The sequence below is a fragment of the Danio rerio genome, chromosome 12 (genome assembly GCF_049306965.1).
Source record: "Danio rerio strain Tuebingen ecotype United States chromosome 12, GRCz12tu, whole genome shotgun sequence".
Classification (NCBI taxonomy): Eukaryota; Metazoa; Chordata; class Actinopteri; order Cypriniformes; family Danionidae; genus Danio; species Danio rerio.
The window spans coordinates 44,472,501-44,491,120 of record NC_133187.1 but is presented as its reverse complement, the minus strand read 5'-3'; the positions used below and the strand labels follow the sequence as shown (position 1 = coordinate 44,491,120).

The 18,620-nt window shown below is 34.8% G+C and overlaps 2 protein-coding genes across 5 annotated transcripts in view; one reads left to right on the top strand and one right to left on the bottom strand.

The window, feature by feature from the left end:
* Positions 1–2,099: 2,099 nt before the first annotated feature.
* On the bottom strand, positions 2,100–9,513 carry si:ch211-221j21.3. 4 transcript variants are annotated; one of them, XR_012388166.1, is made up of 5 exons: positions 9,175–9,513; positions 8,702–8,833; positions 5,571–5,636; positions 3,513–5,091; positions 2,100–3,009 (listed from the first exon to the last, which is right to left on the bottom strand). XR_012388166.1 is itself a non-coding variant. In XM_073918871.1 (4 exons), the coding sequence occupies exons 1-4, from the start codon at positions 9,244–9,246 to the stop codon at positions 5,062–5,064; spliced, it is 300 nt and encodes a 99-aa protein (XP_073774972.1). In that variant the 5' UTR covers positions 9,247–9,513; the 3' UTR covers positions 2,100–5,061. The 4 variants fall into 4 exon arrangements, 2 of the variants coding, with proteins under 2 accessions (XP_073774972.1, XP_005156474.1); XR_012388167.1 differs by having other exon boundaries at positions 5,571–5,633; XM_073918871.1 differs by having other exon boundaries at positions 2,100–5,091.
* Positions 9,514–12,838: 3,325 nt separating this feature from the next.
* Positions 12,839–18,620, top strand: part of glrx3 (glutaredoxin 3) — a 27,341-nt gene continuing 21,559 nt past the window's right edge. The window contains 2 exon segments of the mRNA NM_001005950.1: positions 12,839–12,916; positions 15,239–15,347. Coding sequence (NP_001005950.1) covers positions 12,852–12,916; positions 15,239–15,347 — 174 coding nt within the window. The 5' untranslated portion in view covers positions 12,839–12,851.

Genomic DNA, 18,620 nt, shown 5'->3' with positions numbered 1-18,620 from the left:
GCAGGGAATTATGGGAAGTCAATTTATGGTTATTTGCCGTTTATATTAAGGAAAAATACTGCTAACCAGGTTATTACCGTAGCATTTTTAGCTTTTTTACCGTTGAAATCCCCGCCATTTTTTACAGAGTATATATACATACACATATAGTATCTGTGGTTTATGAAAAATCTTTCTATTCAACAAAAGCAGGGGTGTTTTTTCTTATGAAGGGCCAAAAACCAAACTTGATTGATTGTGGTGGGCCAAAGCTAAATACTGTATTACATTAAAGTTGCCATAATTTCCTATTTTGATAATAAATGAAAATAAATAGAAAAAATATTTTAGTCGTATTATTAATTAATCCTTTTTTTTTTTTTACATTTTATACTATTTTGTACATTTTCTACTATAATTATAATACAATCAAACCATAAACAATCTCATTTATAACACAACTGAGTTCAATGTTTATTTTACTTACAAAAATAATCATTTTGCACTGGATAGTGAAGTATATGTGTCCTACAGGTGTGGTTTTAGCATGCCACACACATATATGTCAACATCTAAAACAATGTGCTAAAGGTTTTCAGGATCCTTTAAAAAAAATAATATTGGGGATGTGGATCAGACATGGGATGGCGGGCCAAATCAAAGGTTACAATGGGCCAACTATAGTTTGGGCCTGAACAGAAAGTTCTTTATTACGGAAGTGTGTCTGAAAGGCTCCTATAATAGTTTATCAGTAGCATGGCTGTGAAACCCCCTTTAAGAGCCTTTATATTATAGAGTGTGTTGCAAACAGCCGACATCACTTTCATCATTAATACACACCTATAATTAAGAAAGCAACTAGTCAGCATATTAGAACGCTCGATTGGTTTTCCTCCTCCCTGCTGACACCAAACGAGAACCAGAAATTTCCCCTGCATGTGCACACCCTGACCCCGCTGATCTGTACAATAAACCCATAATAGCCCTTTGTCTCCCTGAGGAAAAACACCAGCAACCCGGGCCACTTACGAGGAAACCAGGAGCACAGGTCCACGCGGCATCAGGTCACGGCGGGGGCTCCAGAACAAAATAATAACTCATCTATGAGGCACCAACATCTAAACAAACATCTACCTGCGCCTGTCACCAAGATCCTGCGCTCATATCCAATGTGTCAGATAGCAGTTGTCAGACTCGACCGCTCTGATCTCCTCAGCATCTCATTACTGTCCTTATGAAATGCTCTTATGGGCCGCACTTGATCTCCAAATATGAGTTCTGAAGATGAGTTGTTGTCCCCCCCCCACCCCTCCTTTATTTCCTCGCTCTCTCACTCCTCGGCCTGCTTTATTAGCAGCTAAGCTCTTTACACTTGTAGCATATTGCAGTAGGTTATAGGACTAAGCTTTATTGTCCTACATTATTGAAAATCTAGGCTCTGAAAGCCGGCCCCAAGAGGTCAAGCTTTGTCTGAACGCTGCCTCTCATTTCTCCACCGACAAAAGCTAACACTGAGGAAGATTGAGCTGGTAATATACTTAAATCCATCTTGGTTGACTTAGCAGAAACTTCGACCCGTCCCCACGGCTCCTCCTGAGCTGAAGGTAATTCCTTTATAACTTACAGGAGCAGAAACTATGACTTATGAATACACGACCGCTCTTATAAGTCTCTTGTAGGAGAAGCTTGTTTTATGAGCTGGGCCGCAGCTTGAGGAAGTCATATCTGAGAGAAGAAGAGTCGCTCATGTCAAAATGAGTATTAAAACTCGCCGTCTGAGGGGAATTCGCCATACAAGTCATCGCTCCTCATGGAAAAAACATCAATGATGGCGCAGGTGGTGTTCTTATTGAATAGAGTCATCACTGAGAAGATAAAACATCATTATGAGTATGCATAGCGACTAAGAGAAACTAAAAGTGCATGTGTTCAAAAATCTAAATGTGGCGAATTTAATAAAACAGCAGGGATGTTTTAAATGGATCGCATGCAAAGCAGATGTGTAAGTGAGCTCTGAATATTTCAGTCCCTTCGGAAGGGATTCGGAATGGGACACTGCCATCTTGTGTGCACTTTTGGGAACAGCGCGCATTGATTTGTTGCAAAGAAAACACGAACGCTTTAATCAAATTAGTCTTTATGCAAAACACTTTAAAAAGGAGCGACATTGATTCAGTCAGTGAATCCACTGAAATGCTTTTCTACAATCAATGTAAGGTAAAAAACAACAAGACAAATCTATTGAGGTATAACAAAGCAGTGACCAGGGATGGGCTAAAATACATTGAAATGTTTTAAAATGAAATACCAAATACCCCCATTTTACGTGAATCAAAATAAAGTATAAAATACAGCAAATGTAATAAAAAATACTGTATTTTTGTGTTTTAAAATACACTGTAAAACCAAAAAGTTAAGGTAACTCAAACCATTTGAAAAACTAATCTATATGAGTACTGGGAGCTTAATCGATTTGAGTACACTAAGTATTTTGAGTACAGTAAAACCCAATAAATGAAGAGAACTCAAACCAACTGAGTACTGTTAAACCCAATAAGTTAAGGCATCTCAAAATGTTTGAGGAAACCGATTGCTGCAAACCATTTGAGTTAAACTAATCTGCATGAGAACTAAAAACTTACTCCATTTAAGTTGAGGTAATGAGGTGTTTAGTTAACTCATTACCTTCAATGCTGAGTTCAAAACTCTTTTCAAATGAGTAGAATTAACTTTCAGTCAATTGAGTTAACTACTCTCATTTCATTTGATAACGTTGACTGTTGGGTTTTGCAGTGTACTACAAAATACTTTTACAAGTTAGCATGAAAATTCACTTCATGAATAGACCTTTTCAATCAATCCCTTCATTGTTAAACTTGAAGTAAACAATATTTGATAGCAACAGCTGTTCTGAGCAAGTTTTAGATTCTCTGCCTCTAGTCCTACTTTACATGAGTAGCTAGATATTTTTGAACTTTTTTACTTCTTTTTTTATGCATTAAGTACAGTTGGCCTCAGAATTATTAGCCCCTCTTTTATTATTATTATTTTTTTAAATATTTAAATATTTGAAATATTTTTTATGTTTAACAGAGCAAGGAAATTTTCATAGTATGTCTGATATTTTTTTCTTCTGGGGAAAGTCTTATTTGTTTTATTTTGGCTAGATTAAAAGCACAATTTTTTTTAATAAAAAAAAACATTTTAAGGTCAATATTATTAGCCCCTTTAAGCTATATTTTCTACACAACAAATTATCGTTATACAATAACTTGCCTAATTACCCTAACCTGCCTATTTAACCTAGTTAAGCCTTTAAATGTCACTTTAAGCTGTATAGAAGTGTCTTGAAAAATATGTAGTCAAATATTATTTACTGTCATCATGGCAAAGATAAAAAAAAACAGTTATTAGATACAAGTTATTAAAACTATTATGTTTAGAAATTAGTTTAAGAAATCTTCTCTTTGTTAAACAGAAATTGTGGAATAAAATAAACAGGGGGGCTAATAATTCAGGGGCGCTAATAGGACTAATATAACTTAATTTTCTGGCAATTTAAACAGCCAATAAATTATCATAGGTATCACCACAATTCATTCATTTTCTTTCCGGTTTAGTCCCTTTATGAATCTGAGATCCTCACAGCGGAATGAACCGCCAACTTATCCAGCATATGTTTTACGCAGCAGATGCACTTCCAGCTGCAACCCATCACTGGGAAACACCCATACACTCTCATTCACACACATACGCTACGGACAATTTTAGCTTACCCAATTCACCTGTACTGCATGCCTGTACCTGTCACCTGTACCGGAGCACCCGAAGGAAACCCACGTGAACACGTGGAGAACATGCAAACTCCACACAGAAATGCCAACACGCCCAGCCAAGGCTCGAACCAGCGACCTTCTTGCTGTGAGGTGATCATGCTATCCACTGCACCACAATGTCACTGTATCGCCACAATGTAATGCACAATTTCCTTCAATACTCCTAAGCATTATCCAGCTTCTTCAATATAAATCAATTTTCTGTTCTGATCTCAAGCCTAGGCTAATAACTGAGAAAGCACCAAACAGAGGCCACATTTCTATGATGTCATCATGTAGACTTCCTACAAAGTATTTTAAAAATACAAGACAGGCGTCATGGTGACGCAGTGGGTAGCACGATTGCCTCACAGCAAGAAGGTCGCTGGTTTGAGCCCCGGCTAGGTCAGTTGGCATTTCTGTGTGGAGTTTGCATGTTCTCCCCGTGGGTTTCCTCCGGGTGGTCCGGTTTCCCCCACAAGTCTAAAGACATGCGCTATAGGTAAATTGGGTAAGCTAAATTGTCCGTAGTGTATGTGTGTGAATGAGAGTGTATGGGTGTTTTCCAGTGATGGATTGTGGCTGGAAGGGCATCCACTGCGTAAAACATATGCTGGATAAATTGGCAGTTCATTCCGCTGTGATAAATAAGCAGGGAAAAAAATGAATGGATGAAAAAAACAAGACACTAATGTATTATGATACAAAATATTTACCCATTTTTATAAACCCTATCAAATACAAATTACAAAATACTATTTAGTATTTGAAATACATGTATCATAAATGCTGCCCATCCCTGGCAGTGACAACATGGCTACAAAAACATCTGACATTTTTAGAGGTTACTAAATGCCCACATCAAACTGAAATGTTCAAGTTACGTATCAAATTAAACAAATCTAATCATTATAATGAATTTAATACTAAAATAAAAGTGTATTTTATTATTGAAAAATAGACTTAATATATTTAAGCTTCATTAACTTTGAGATCAAGCAATATTGGAAAATTGACAGTGCAAAACGTTCACACACTTCATGCAGTGTGACCTAAAAACCATCATCATCCGGAGTGGTTTTGGCATTGTAAACCCATCTGCTACAAACCAATATTAGGTACTACTGTAGTACTGGAACACGTATGTAAGGCACAAAGCATGCGGGGGAAAAAAACCCACACGGTCCGGGTAATCTGCAACCCGCTTCTCTGCATCGCCCATTTATTCAGTCGATTCATTTTCTCCAGGAGTCATCGCCAATGCTGATCAATACCTCATGATGTGGTTTATATGGCCCTGCCGGACACACACACACACAGAAAGAGAGAGAAACATTGATGTGACACAGGTCAACTTCACTCAACAGCCAATGCATTGTATGTATAATGTTCATTAACCCTACGCAAATTGATATTCATATATGCTGACTGTTCCCGTGTCGTAGTGGTTAGATCAGCTGCTAGGTACTCTGGCCTGCGGGAAAACCGTTCAAAATGTGCATTTCTTTCTCGTCATGAATAAATATTGATTTTGCAGGAAGTACAAAATTTCCAAAGGCAATCATTTTGCTTGTATCAACGGCGTCCGGTGAAAGTGCTCCAGGTAAATTGAATGTGTGTGTGTGGTGTAAAAAAACTGAAAGAAATTGATGAATGTGTCATATTATAAAAAGTGTCAGGTTATCCACGCATAATTTTTCTCGTCGAAGTCTTTAACCGAATGACATACAAGAAGAATTGAGTGGTATTTGTAATCCACACAGAAGAATTACTCACAGGTTCTCCAGCCATACACCTGGAGCAATGCTGTCCTGCTGCTCGTCCCGGGGCGTTTAACACCTGCTGACAAGCCCAAAGACATCAGAATAACACACAGATGTGCACGGTTAAATCAACAAGCTAGAAGAATAACATGGTTAATACATTCTAACAATGGTCAAACTACTTATTTAAAATGAGCTGAAACAACACAATTTTTTAAGATTTGTTTTGAGACAACTTAATTGTTTTATGTTCAATTCACTTAAATGTGTTAACTCAATTGATTTGTGTTGGGAAAACATGATTGAATTAAGTTAACTTATTTTTACAAATTTAGGTGGATTGAATATAAAACAATCAGGTTGTCCCAAAACAAATCTCAAGAATTGTGTTGTTTCGAAGCATTTTGAATAAGTAGTTTGAACAAACATCATTTTTTGTAGAACTACTTTCATTGTATCTGATTGTATTTATGTTGACCCACTTGTTACTTACATCAGTAATATGATGCTTGAATTTTAGCATGGCATTGTATAGAAAGAGTATGCATGGAAAGTTATTTTTTCTAAGTTAACTTAATTTTTTCAGTCTTCGCTGAGGCCAGCTTCCAGCCTCCACTGCTTAGACTGCAGCTCTGCACAAGACTTTTGGCCAGTGGAGAAATTAAGATGGTCGTGCCGAACTGAGTCTGGTTCTCTCAAGGTTTTTTTTTTCTTCACTCTCCTATTGGTGCAGTTTTTTTCCCTCTCCGCTGTCGCCACTGGCTTGCATGGTTCAGGATCTGAAAAGCTACGCATCGATGAATTTGCTCTTCAGTGTTTGAACTCTCAGTAATGATTAAATCACACTGAACTGAGCTAAACTGAACTGAACTGAACTTAAACACTAAAAACTGAACTACACTGATCCATTTATTATGACCATTTATGTGAAGCTGCTTTGACACAATCTACATTGTAAAAGCGCTATACAAATAAAGCTGAATTGAATTGAATTTTTTAAGTCCATTGCTTTGATTTTTTTCTTGTTCTGATCGTTTTATTTAGTAACAATGACAAAAAGGATTATACATACTGTGTGTTTGAGGGTTGAGAATCAAAGTTTTCTCCCTAAATTTCTCACTTATTATTATCTTTCAGTGTATTTTTCCAGATTTCTTTTCATGCATGTGTCCTTAAAATGGAAGTCTAATTTATTTATTTTTTATCTCAATTAGTTGTGTTTTACTGGAATGTTGTCAAATTGGCAGAAATCTTTTTTTTTGTTATATTGACATGACACTTTTTACACATCTGTCACACCGCTGTGGAAATGCTGAAGTTGATGGTTGAACGGTGAGTAGAAGAATGTCACCTCAAATTGTATAGGTTTTTTAAAAATGCTTATTAATGCATTCAAAGAGCAAATCCTTCACTGATTGTGTATGGTTATTCCCATAAGTCACACATTTTCATGGGGTGGAAACATCTTTTAAATAAACGAGTTTCTCAAATATCTAAATATAAGCAAAATAATCAGATATTCATTCAATCATTTTATTTTTGGCTTAGTCCCTTTATTAATCAGGGGTCGCCACAGCAGAATGAACCACCAACTTGTCCAGCATATGTTTTATGCAGCGGATGCCCTTCCAGCTGCAACCCGTCTGTAGGAAACATCCATACACACTCATTTACACCCATACAGTACAGACAATTTAGCTTACCCAATTCACCTGTACCGCATGTCTTTGACTGTGGGGGAAATCGAAGCACCCGGGGGAAACACACGCAAACACAGGGAGAACATGCAAACTCCTCACGAAAAGCCAACTGACCCAGCTGAGGCTCGAACCAGCAACCTTCTTGCTGTGAGGCGACAGCACTACCTACTGCACCACTGCGTCGCCCATAATCAGATATGTTATGCAAAAATGAAACAACAAGAATAATCTGACCTGTACTTCTTAAAACAGATAAAATAACAAGCGATTATACTAAATGATTAAAACCATGGCAAAACCAGTGGTCTGAAGAATAGTGGCAAAATCTTTACAAAAAAAAAAAAAGAAAAAAAAGAAAAATAAGTTGACAACTAATATATTATAAGTATTTGGGGACCGCACTGTGCACTATATGTGTAATATGTCATCACATAATTTGTCAATAATTGTAATATATAAAACATTTTATTGGGTTCCTCCTGTAAACAAGGGCAATTGTTTTTTATTTTGTTCAGGTAAAAGGAAAGAATAAAATAAGCAGGGCATTTTAAAATGTATGGGGGGGGGGGGGGAGTTGTATTACACCTTTATTGTTTTGACTGTTCTGAGGCTCTTGTTTAAAATCTTCCAATCAGCTAAAAAATAAATTAAAATCGAGAGGCCATGCAATAAAACAGACCATCAAACAGTCCGTGACCTCCACTCCGCATTCCACAGGCTCCATAAACACAAGACCATCAGATAAGAGCAATATAACATTCATGTTGATCACAACACTGTTAACTAGAGGAGGGAAATGCATGGTAAGAACAGTGAGATACCAACTCTGTAGTTTAAAAATAAATTAAAATTTGAATATAATCCTTAAAGATTTTAGTCCAAATGGATATTGCATGCATATTTGATGCATGAATATTATATAGATTTCAATAAAAAGTAATTTGTAACCGCAAAACCATTTATAAGTATCTTAAAAATGATCTGCTAACGCTAAACAATTTAGCTCTCCGTAGATTTATAGTTTGTTTAATTAAAGGACAATTTTAGCTGAGATACAACTATTTAAAATCTGAAATCTGAGGATTCAAAAAGTAAAAAAATAAATAAATAAATAAATATATAAAAAACACCTTTAAATTTGTTCAAATTACGTACTTAGCAATACACATTTAGTAATCGAAGCGATTTTATATTTTCAGTAGGAAATTTACTAAATGTTTCCATGGAACATGATCTTTACATCATAAACTTGTGATTTTGACTCATACAATGCATTTTATTACCAAAAATATACCCCTGCAACAGAAGACATAAGAACTAAATGTAATAAAAAAAATGAATCAATTAAAAAGTTATTTATTTGCATTTTGGACTATAAAATAAAACATCTGTTTAGGATCTTCTAAGGTTTGTTTCCACATGACACTAGAATCAGTAAGTATACCATGACTGGGACATTGGCACTGTGTCCATTCTGTGAGCTGTGATTTGGGGCATCCCACGTGTCCATTGGAGTGTCCACCACCACACTGTATTCCAGCTGCCCACAGCCTCCCAGTCCATTACACTGCCTTTTCTGTGAAATTCAGATTTTAAGATCCATCACACTACTCATGGCTTGATTACGCAATAAGATGTCAATGAGAGCAAATGCAGCTGTCCTACCACAGTGCACACTCTTTCTATAAATCATAACAGCTATTTCCAGTCATGATCAGCTGGGTGTTTTATATATGAGCACTAATAATAACTCATAACTCTTTTTAAAAGGCCAACAGTCCATGGAAAGTGACAGGAGGTCAAACAAATGCCATCTAAAGCAGTTACAAGACACATTTGTGGACATATTTTGAACATCTTTAAAGAAACAAGTAGGATTTAGTGCATTTTAATAATAGTAAATATAAAATAATTTACCGGCTGGTTGTGCCACTGTTCGAGCTCTCCACTGTGCCTTCTCTTATTTTGCATGGGACTTATGCAATCCATTGTTTATTTATTTGTTGTTTTAAACTATCCTTATACCTTTAAGTTAATACAAACCGACTAAAACTCCAATATGGATCAATAGGCAAAGTCAAAAAAACATTGTTTTCGCCGTGCACTCTTATCTATCGACCAATGAGGCATCTGCACAAATATTATACAATATATAATAAACACAACAAGCTACTCTAAATATACCCGACTTATATAACAAAACAAAGCCGCTGCTGCTGCTGTCTCCCCGTCCGTCCTGGTTTTATTTCACATTACAGTTCCTGTATCTTTTAAGATGAGTAACATACAGTTGTGTCAGCCAATCAGTGAACAGTACGAGGTAACATAGGCGGGCTAAATCAAATAGAGGCTTATTATTGGACGACGGAGTACGGAGCGCGAATGAGTCGACCAATGTTATTTAAAGGAATAGTTCACCTCAAAAATAAATGTGCTCTCGCTCTGTCGTTTTATTATTGTCCACATGTGAAGTTATTATTTCAAGAATTAATTCAACTATATCTATTGCAAAATACATACGAGACAAAAATATATATGAGCAATTCCATGCAAATGTCAACATTGCCATGAAAAAAAGTTTTCACCAAAATACGGAAACCGCTTCTGGGTTTTTTTGTTTGTGTAAGCAAGTATTTTAAAGTATTTAAAGTATTTAAGTATTTTAAAATGTATCTGTCAATGTTTTCAAACGATTCTATTTGAGTTACCAAAGTCACACGTGGCAATTTACACCTGTCACATCCATAACAGAGAGATGTCAGTCACATCCAAAACGACACTTTTCCCTCATAAATGTGAAAATAATAAATAAAATAAAACCAATCATTTTTTTATATAGAGCCAACTTATATCCTTTTGAATAGTTTGGGTTGTGCATAATGGGGTATATACCGAGCTGGTGCGTTACCCATATACTAATAAATTTCCGGTGACCTGTTATTGTGAGTTTTTTTCCATTTTATATGGTTCCTTTTACAGCATCGATGTTGTAATGTAACCTTAAATACAAAAAAGAAAAAGAAAAAGAAAACAGACCTTAAAAACGCTGATTTTGCATTGGCGTACAATTCACTGGAAACGATTAACCCAGGTTACTGGCAAGTCTTATTAGCATGCTTCGGCATATACCCTATTCACAGAATTTCTACAAAGTATGTTGTACACTGCAAACCCGCAGACTTTTTTGTCACATCCATAACACGTTTATTTTCCTCATTTAAAGTACAAAACATGTTTACAGATTGATGTTTTTTCTGCTCTCCTAACTCTGAGGTCAGTAGTTTTGAAAAATATAAACAAAAGTTTCAATATAATTTTAACATATACTTTCTATGTGAATTTATGTTTCGAGTTTTTCCTGCAAATGTCACACCCATAACGCTGGAATTGCTCATATATAGAAAGGACATGTATAGAAAAATAAACAAAACTAACTACATGTCAGAGGAAAACATTTGGCCTAACGTCATAGATATATACACCATAGACATAATAGATATTAACTATTATATAATATCTATGATATACACTAGATATTGCATACAAACCATGAGCATGCGTCATCTATGGCCTACGGTTACTTACTTTATTAAAAAAATTATAGAGACATTATTTTATCAATTGTTCTCAATTTGGCTTAGGGTTTAGCATTAGCAAAGTTATTTACGTTAATATATTTTACTTTAGAAGAAATATTGTGGGCGACGCAGTGGCGCAGTAGGTAGTACTGTCGCCTCATGGCAAGAAGGTGGCTGTTTCGAGCCTCGGCTGGGTGAGTTGGCGTTTCTGTGTGGAGTTTGCATGTTCTCCCTGCGTTCGTGTGGGTTTCCTCCGGGGGCTTCCGTTTCCCCCACAGTCCAATGACATGTGGTAGAGGTGAATTGGGTGGGCTAAATTGTCCGTAGTGCATGAGTGTGTATGAATGTTTCCCAGAGATGGGTTGCAGCTGGAAGGGCATCTGCTGCGTAAAACATATAAGTTGGCGACCCCTGATTAATAAAGGGATTAAGCCGAAAAGAAAATGAATGAATGAATAAATGAATGATTGAAGAAATATTTTAGAGGGAGGGGTAAATGCTTTGGACTTTACTACTGTCAATGAGGTTTTTAAAATTGGGTGAATTAAACGTTGCCTGAAAGCTGACCCAACTTTTTTTTATGGTTTTATATTCCTAAATTTATATTTGATTAATGTGGAGGTCTACATTTTTTATTAGCCTGTGATTTTAGCTGTTAAACTCCCTATCAAACTTGCTAATTTTCACAAACAAGCTTTGGAAGCAAGTAAGCTTGGATTCTGCCACAATGTTTCCCCTCACAAATCTATAATATGAAATAATCGAAATGTGCTGCGGAGTAAAAAATCTATTTTTATCAAATTGTGGGTGCACAGAGGAATATTTTTTATTTTAGATTTATTAAAAAAAAGGACAGTAAAATTTACTTTTACTTTGAGTTTTCTGCAATTTATGGAAGGGATATTTTGCCCATATGATTGGGTCATAAAATGTATTTCTTTAACTAGAACCTGTGCTTATACAGACTTAAAATGTGAAATGCCTAAATTAGCTATTGGAGGGGTGGAAATTACTAATATTAAATGTAATAATTGGTACAATAGAAGAAATTTTGTTAATAAGTCTAGCTTGTACCCGAAAGCTTCTTAGAAATGGAAATTTAACTACCCAGTTCTGTCCACCATTAAAATTCAGCCTGGTATAAGTTTTTAGTGTCTAATAAGATGAAAGAACTTTATTTTAGAATCCTTCATAATTACTATCCCTGTAATTCTTTACTTTGTAAATGTAATGTAAACAATTCTTCACAATGCACATTTTGTAATTCTAATCTTTAAACAATAGCGCATATATTTTTAAAATGCAATTTTGTAGAACAATTTTGGATAGAAATATCTTGGCTTGTGTTCTCAGCTTACAAAAAACTTTTTGATTTTAAAACAATTATTTTATTGTTTTTGATTTGGGAGTCAGATTGTAAGAAAATGGACAATATGTTATATATTTTAAATTTATTCATATTTTGTTTATTTTGGTTTCTTTAAATATTTGTTTTTCTAGCAGGTAGGCCTATTGTTTTTTTTTCCCTTTTCCCTTATATCAGTCATGTAGATGTACAATGAATATAATTTGTATTCAGGTCACACAAAATTAGCACAAATTAATGTATTCTCTGTTACTCATGTTATTAATAATTAAAAAATACAATTAAAATAAATAAATAAATAAATAATTAAATAAATAAATAAATAAATAAATAAATAAATAAATAAATAAATAAATAAATAAATAAATAAATAAAAATTAATTTACACGTCATTGGAATTTTATTAAAGTGTAGCCTATATATCAAAAGAGACTTATGTGCTTCACTTCAGGTCATTTATGTCACATATATTTCAATTTAAACTCTGAGAAACTGGCTTAAAGGGGCTTAAACATTAAATGCACAATTGTATTTCTATGCTTGTGGGAAAGTGTTCGATGCTTGTGCTATCGTGTATGGCTTAGTAATGTTTGGCTTCAGTACGGTGCCCTGATGGAGGATTCTGTGATCGCTTAGTATAGTCTGGCAGCATGGCAAACCTCACGGACGCGGCATCACTGCAGCAGTTTGACGAATTATTAAAAAATAACAGCAAGTAAGGCAATTATTGACGAAATATCTGTTATACAATGAATTATATTGGATGTCAAACAGCTCTTTAACCAATTTAACACATGTTCTTGGTGTTAACAGAAGCCCTTTTGATCGAACAGAATTAAATAACCGATGGCCTATTCAGAGAAGCACAAATAATGTTAATTGTGGCAATAATCTATATTATTGCATTTGTTTCTAGATCATAAGACCACTGACTTATCTTTTTGAATATGTATCACATTCGACTGTGGTCCATTGATGAATGATTACTGTTCTTAAAATATCTGTCATTGTTATGCATAATATTGTTAGCCTGTTCTCACAATTAGACGTGTATAGCTCGAATTACATGTATAAAAATCAATCTGTACATAGTAGTAAGCACTAGATGTCACGTATTGTTGTTGTCATCAATACTGAATTCAAAAGTAACGTTATATAGCGAATATATAAACATAACCGGCTACCGCTAACGCTAGGCTAACGTTAAACCAACACACAGTTAACGTTACTGAGTTAAACTATTAAGGTAAAGTTGGTTTTGTATTCACGTATTCGTACATTCAGACGTTCATATTCCTAATATTTTTTTCAGAAAAGTATTGTATGATGATGATACAACATTGTTTACAGTTAATGTAATAGTGCTGCTAATGATGTTTTACAGTCGTATGTAACGTTAACGTTACATATATTCAATGAAGCGTGGTAAACAATACAGGGACCGTGTCAAACGCTGTCTCTATGTGCTCATAATAGTACGACTCTGTAATTAATGTGTGTTATAATTTTTTAAATTCTTCTTTATTATGTAATTGATCGCGAATATAAAGCCAACCTTACCTCAATAAATCATAGAGGTGAAGTTGGTTTTATATTCGCACATTCGGACTTTCCCCTTAATGATATAATTTCATAAAAGTATTATTTGCAAACTCTAAATATCAAAATCATATAAGCAGCAAACGACTATCAAAAGTAAAACATTGTTCACAGTCAAATAAACAGTGTTAATGTTGTTTTCAAGTCATGCTTGCTTGCATGCTAATTCCTATCAAATATTCAAAGTAACATGCTAAACAATATAGAGACTTCTAAATGAAAGAATTTTCGAAAACAAAACCGACTTTACCTCTATCAACAAATCATCTAATTAATTATTGGTTTGTGCATATAGTTATGTGACTCCGATACCAGACAAACAGGATCTACGAGATTTCAATGACGAACCAAACTGAAAATGTAGAAGCATAAGTCTCTGTATTGTTTACCATGTTACTTTGAATTTTCGATCAGAGTTAGCATGCATGACTTGAAAACAACATTAACACTGTTTATTTGACTGTGAACAATGTTGTACCTTGATAGTCATTGGCTGCTAATATGATTTCGCTATTTAGAGTTTGCAAATAATACTATTATGAAATTATATTATTAAGAGGAAAGTCCGAATGTGTGACTATAAAACCAACTTTACCTCTATGATCTGTTGTTGATATGCAGACATTTGTTCATGATCTTTGCTTGTTTAAGTTAACAAGTGTTCATAAACTGAGAAAAGTTGGGTTTCACAATCAATTTGTGTTGGGGCAACATGAAGGAATTAAGTTAACTTAATAGTTTTTACAATATTAGTTAATTGAAGATAAAACATTCATATTCTTTTCGTCTTAGTCCCTGTATTAATCAGGGGTCGCCACAGCGGAATGAACCACCGCCTTATCCAGCATATATTTTACGCAGCGAATGCCCTTCCAGCTGCAACCCATCACTGGAAACATCCACACACACTCATTCATACACTACAGACAATTTAGCTTACCCAATTCACCTATAGCGCATGTCTTTGGACTGTGGGGGAAACCGGAGCACCCGGAGGAAACCCATGCAAACCTGGCAAGAACATGCAAACTCCACACAGAAATGCCAACTGACCCAGCCGAGGCTCGAACCAGCGACCTTCTTGCTATGAGACGACATCACCACCCACTGTGCCACCATGCCGCCCTGAACATAAAACAATGTAGTAAAAACCTCAAGAATTGTGTTTCAGCTCAATTTAAATAAGTAGTTTGAACAAACAGCAAATGCCTTTTTTGAGTGTATATGAACTGCTAGTTATTTTTGTGTGAAGCACTTAACCCCCAAAAACACACTTTGAAAGACACTTTGTGTTTAAAGCGCCATCTTAAAGACAAATTAGACATATTATTTTAGGTAGACTTAGTTTGTTTGGTCATTACTTAAGTTGTAATATGTTGACTTTACATGTCATCTCCACATTACATTCTGAATTATTCCTACACTTTATTCATTTTAGGTCCCTCACCGTTGTCCATTTTCATGCGCCATGGGCACCGCAGTGTTCGCAGATGAACGATGTGATGGCGGAATTGGCCAAAGAGCACAAACACACCATGTTTGTTAAGGTATGGGAACCATTGATTATTAATATAGTTCATTGTCTGGAAATCATTTTTTCTAATTGCATCAAAGTTAAATTTGGGTAAACTGTAGTTGAATGTCAGTGTAGTTTTATGTATCATTAGTAGAAGACAACATCTCCAGAAATTAACTAATTAAATTAATATTAAATTAATGAACTCCCTAACTGCATCAGAACAGCAGAGTCACTCGCTATTTTCAAGAAACGACTAAAAACTCAACTATTTAGTCTCCACTTCACTTCCTAATCTGCAATTGCCTCTTTGAATATCACACTAACTGTACAAAAAAAAAAAAAAAAAAAAAAACTACTAATACTTCCCTTCTTAGACTTTACAGACCTGAAACTTGCCTTTAGTACTTATTCATTGTTGCTCTTAGTTGTGTAAATTGCTTCCTTGTCCTCATTTGTAAGTCGCTTTGGATAAAAGCGTCTGCTAAATGACTAAATGTAAATGTAAATGTAAATTGACATGTCTGTCTGTTTGTCTGTAGAAACCGCCAAAACCATGTTTTAATCATTTTGGTTCTCATTGTAAAATGATTCTTTTTAATTGATATTTGGCCAGTTTGACAGTAAAATTATGATGTGTTTTAGAACAGGGGTGTCCAAACTCAGTCCTTGAGGACTGCCGTCCTGCATATTTTATTTCCAACCCCAATTAAACACACCTGAACTAGCTAATCAAGCTCTTTCTAGGTATACTAGAAACTTCCAGGCAGGTATGTTAAAGGAAGTTGGCACTAAACTATGCAGGACACTGTTTGGAACAAGTTGGTACACTCCTGGTTTAGAATAAATCAGTTTTTTTTAATTTACCTACACTCTTAAATAACATTATGGGACCCTGTTCTCCGTAATTTCTTTAGAAACATATTTTTAAGATAACTAATTTTTAAAATAACTGAATTGTTTTTGGAATGTAATTTCCATGACAAACAAATGGTAAGTTGTTTTAAACTACTAAAATGTCAATAAAGTTATTATTGAAACTATTATTTAGTTTTCAACTTCTTTTAGCAGAGATCAAGTTCCTGTTGTGCAATTTCAAAAAGTAAATGATTAGAGAAAACAAACTATAGGCATGGGCCGGCATAAGATTCTGATCATATGATAACCTTGGATAAAAATATCATGGTTTCTCTGTATTGTGGTTACTACTCTATAATAAGTTCTTTTGAAATTTCTGTGTAGAAAACAACAACCTTTTCCCCATAGAATGCTTTACAGCACTGTTCGGTCTATAGCATGCTTGGATGTCAGTGCATAAGTTTTCATGATTTGTCAAATGTTTGCTGGGTTCTTTACTGCTGGAGATACTGTTTGGCCTAAGTAAATAACATTGTTGAACTTGCATATACCTTAGTAACGGTATAACAGAAAATGTTTGTGTACGGGAAACACGTAATTAATGGTCTTTTTTTTATTCCAACAAATTTTTTCTTTTATTTTGTCTTTTTGGAACACAGAAAAACATGCCGTAGACAATCAGCATAAAACAAAATGTGTAGAGATACATATTTAAACCAATATACAAGTTGTTAAATAATAGTATTAATAATAGCGCCAGCCATGACAACAATATTGTCAGTAAAAGGGAAAAACTGAAGAATAATGACAAGGACATACTGACGCAAATAAAAATGACAAATAAAATAAATTAGTGCATATATATATACATATACATCTATACATACACATACACACATACATATATGCATATACACATATAAACAAACACACAGATATACATACATACACACATACACACACACACACACACACACACACACACACACACACATAGCCATATACATATGCACACATACATACATAGAAATAAAACAAATTTCATAACCAAAAAAGGTAATAAGCCAAATCTGTACTTAGGGTTAAGTAAGGTTAAAATTAAGCCAATCAAAAATAAACAAATGAATGGTCATTTTATACAGTGAAGGGATTTTAAGTTGTATAATTTCCTTATAATAGATGTTTAATCTATATATATATATATATATATATATATATATATATATATATATATATATATATATATATATATATATATATATATATATATATATATATTTTTTTTTTTTTATTTTTTTTTTTAATTTTTTTTTATTCTGGAAGATTGCTGTTTTTAATAAGGCTCAACTTGCAGTCTGTGTGAGTCTTAATACCCCAGTAAAGTGAGGGGGGGCACCAAACTGTCAGGGGGCACCATGTTTTGGATAAGATGTTAATCCGATGTCCTAAAAATACCATGGCTCTTTTCATAATTAAAGAGTAGGGGTATAACCCTGGTGTCCTGTCCAAATTCCCTCTATCGGCCCTTACAATCATGGCCTCCCAATCATCCCCATCCACCGAATTGGCTGTATCACTCTCTCTCCACTCCACATATAACTGGTGTGTGGATGCTGCACTCTAATATGGTGTGGAGAGACCCCCCACCCCCCAGAAATGAAAAATATGCTAAATAAATCCACATAACTTACTAATTATTGCTCTTTTTCTCCACAAGATTAATTTATTGTTTTCTATGTGAGCTTTTAATCTTTTATTTAACAACAGCAACATCTCTTGACTGTGATGCCATTTGCTGTACGGGTCAGGACCAATCAGGCTGTCACTCACATGAGATTCCAGCAGTTAGCTAATTATGATGATCTTATCCATTACCACTGAGATTTTCTTGATTGACAAGGAAAAAAAAAAAGCAAAATGCAAGTGTACGCCATAGATTTTCCCATTGGTTGAGTTTTCAGGTAGAACCTCAAACTGCTACTAAAAAATTTACTCTTTTTTTTTTTTTACCCTATATAATATCATCAATATTAGGACATGTGAGAGTGCACCACAACAAGCTTTCCCATTCACTTGTAAGCACATGAGATGAGTTTGTTGCACTCAGTACTGCTCTTGTATCAAATTGAGCGCTTCCATAAGAACGATGTGGATTGTGATGAAACCAGGTCTTGAATGGTCACAAGAGAGGCATCCCAGAAGGAAATTGTAATGCATTTTAGTGATGCAAAAAAATGGTTATCAAAATGCATGTTAACTTCAGGGAGGATTAGAACCTCTGTTTGTCTAACCAGCTATTTGAGATGCTTGTTTGAAGACGATCATTATTCTTGTAAATGTGTCTTGTGCACGCTGGGCTATGGTGAAGTGGCTGAAGCTGCAGTAACACACACACTGAGCTGCTCTCCTCCCTCTGCTCCAGATCCCAGCGGAGCACAGGCCCTCA

Bases quoted from the DNA above. Each gene is read 5' to 3' on its own strand.
- si:ch211-221j21.3 (XM_073918871.1), bottom strand. From the start codon at position 9,246: ATGGATTGCATAAGTCCCATGCAAAATAAGAGAAGGCACAGTGGAGAG. The intron at 8,834-9,174 runs GTAAATTATTTT...TGAATTTCACAG, and splicing joins AACAGTGGCACAACCAGCCG to AAAAGGCAGTGTAATGGACT. The intron at 5,637-8,701 runs GTATACTTACTG...TGGGCTTGTCAG, and splicing joins GTGCCAATGTCCCAGTCATG to CAGGTGTTAAACGCCCCGGG.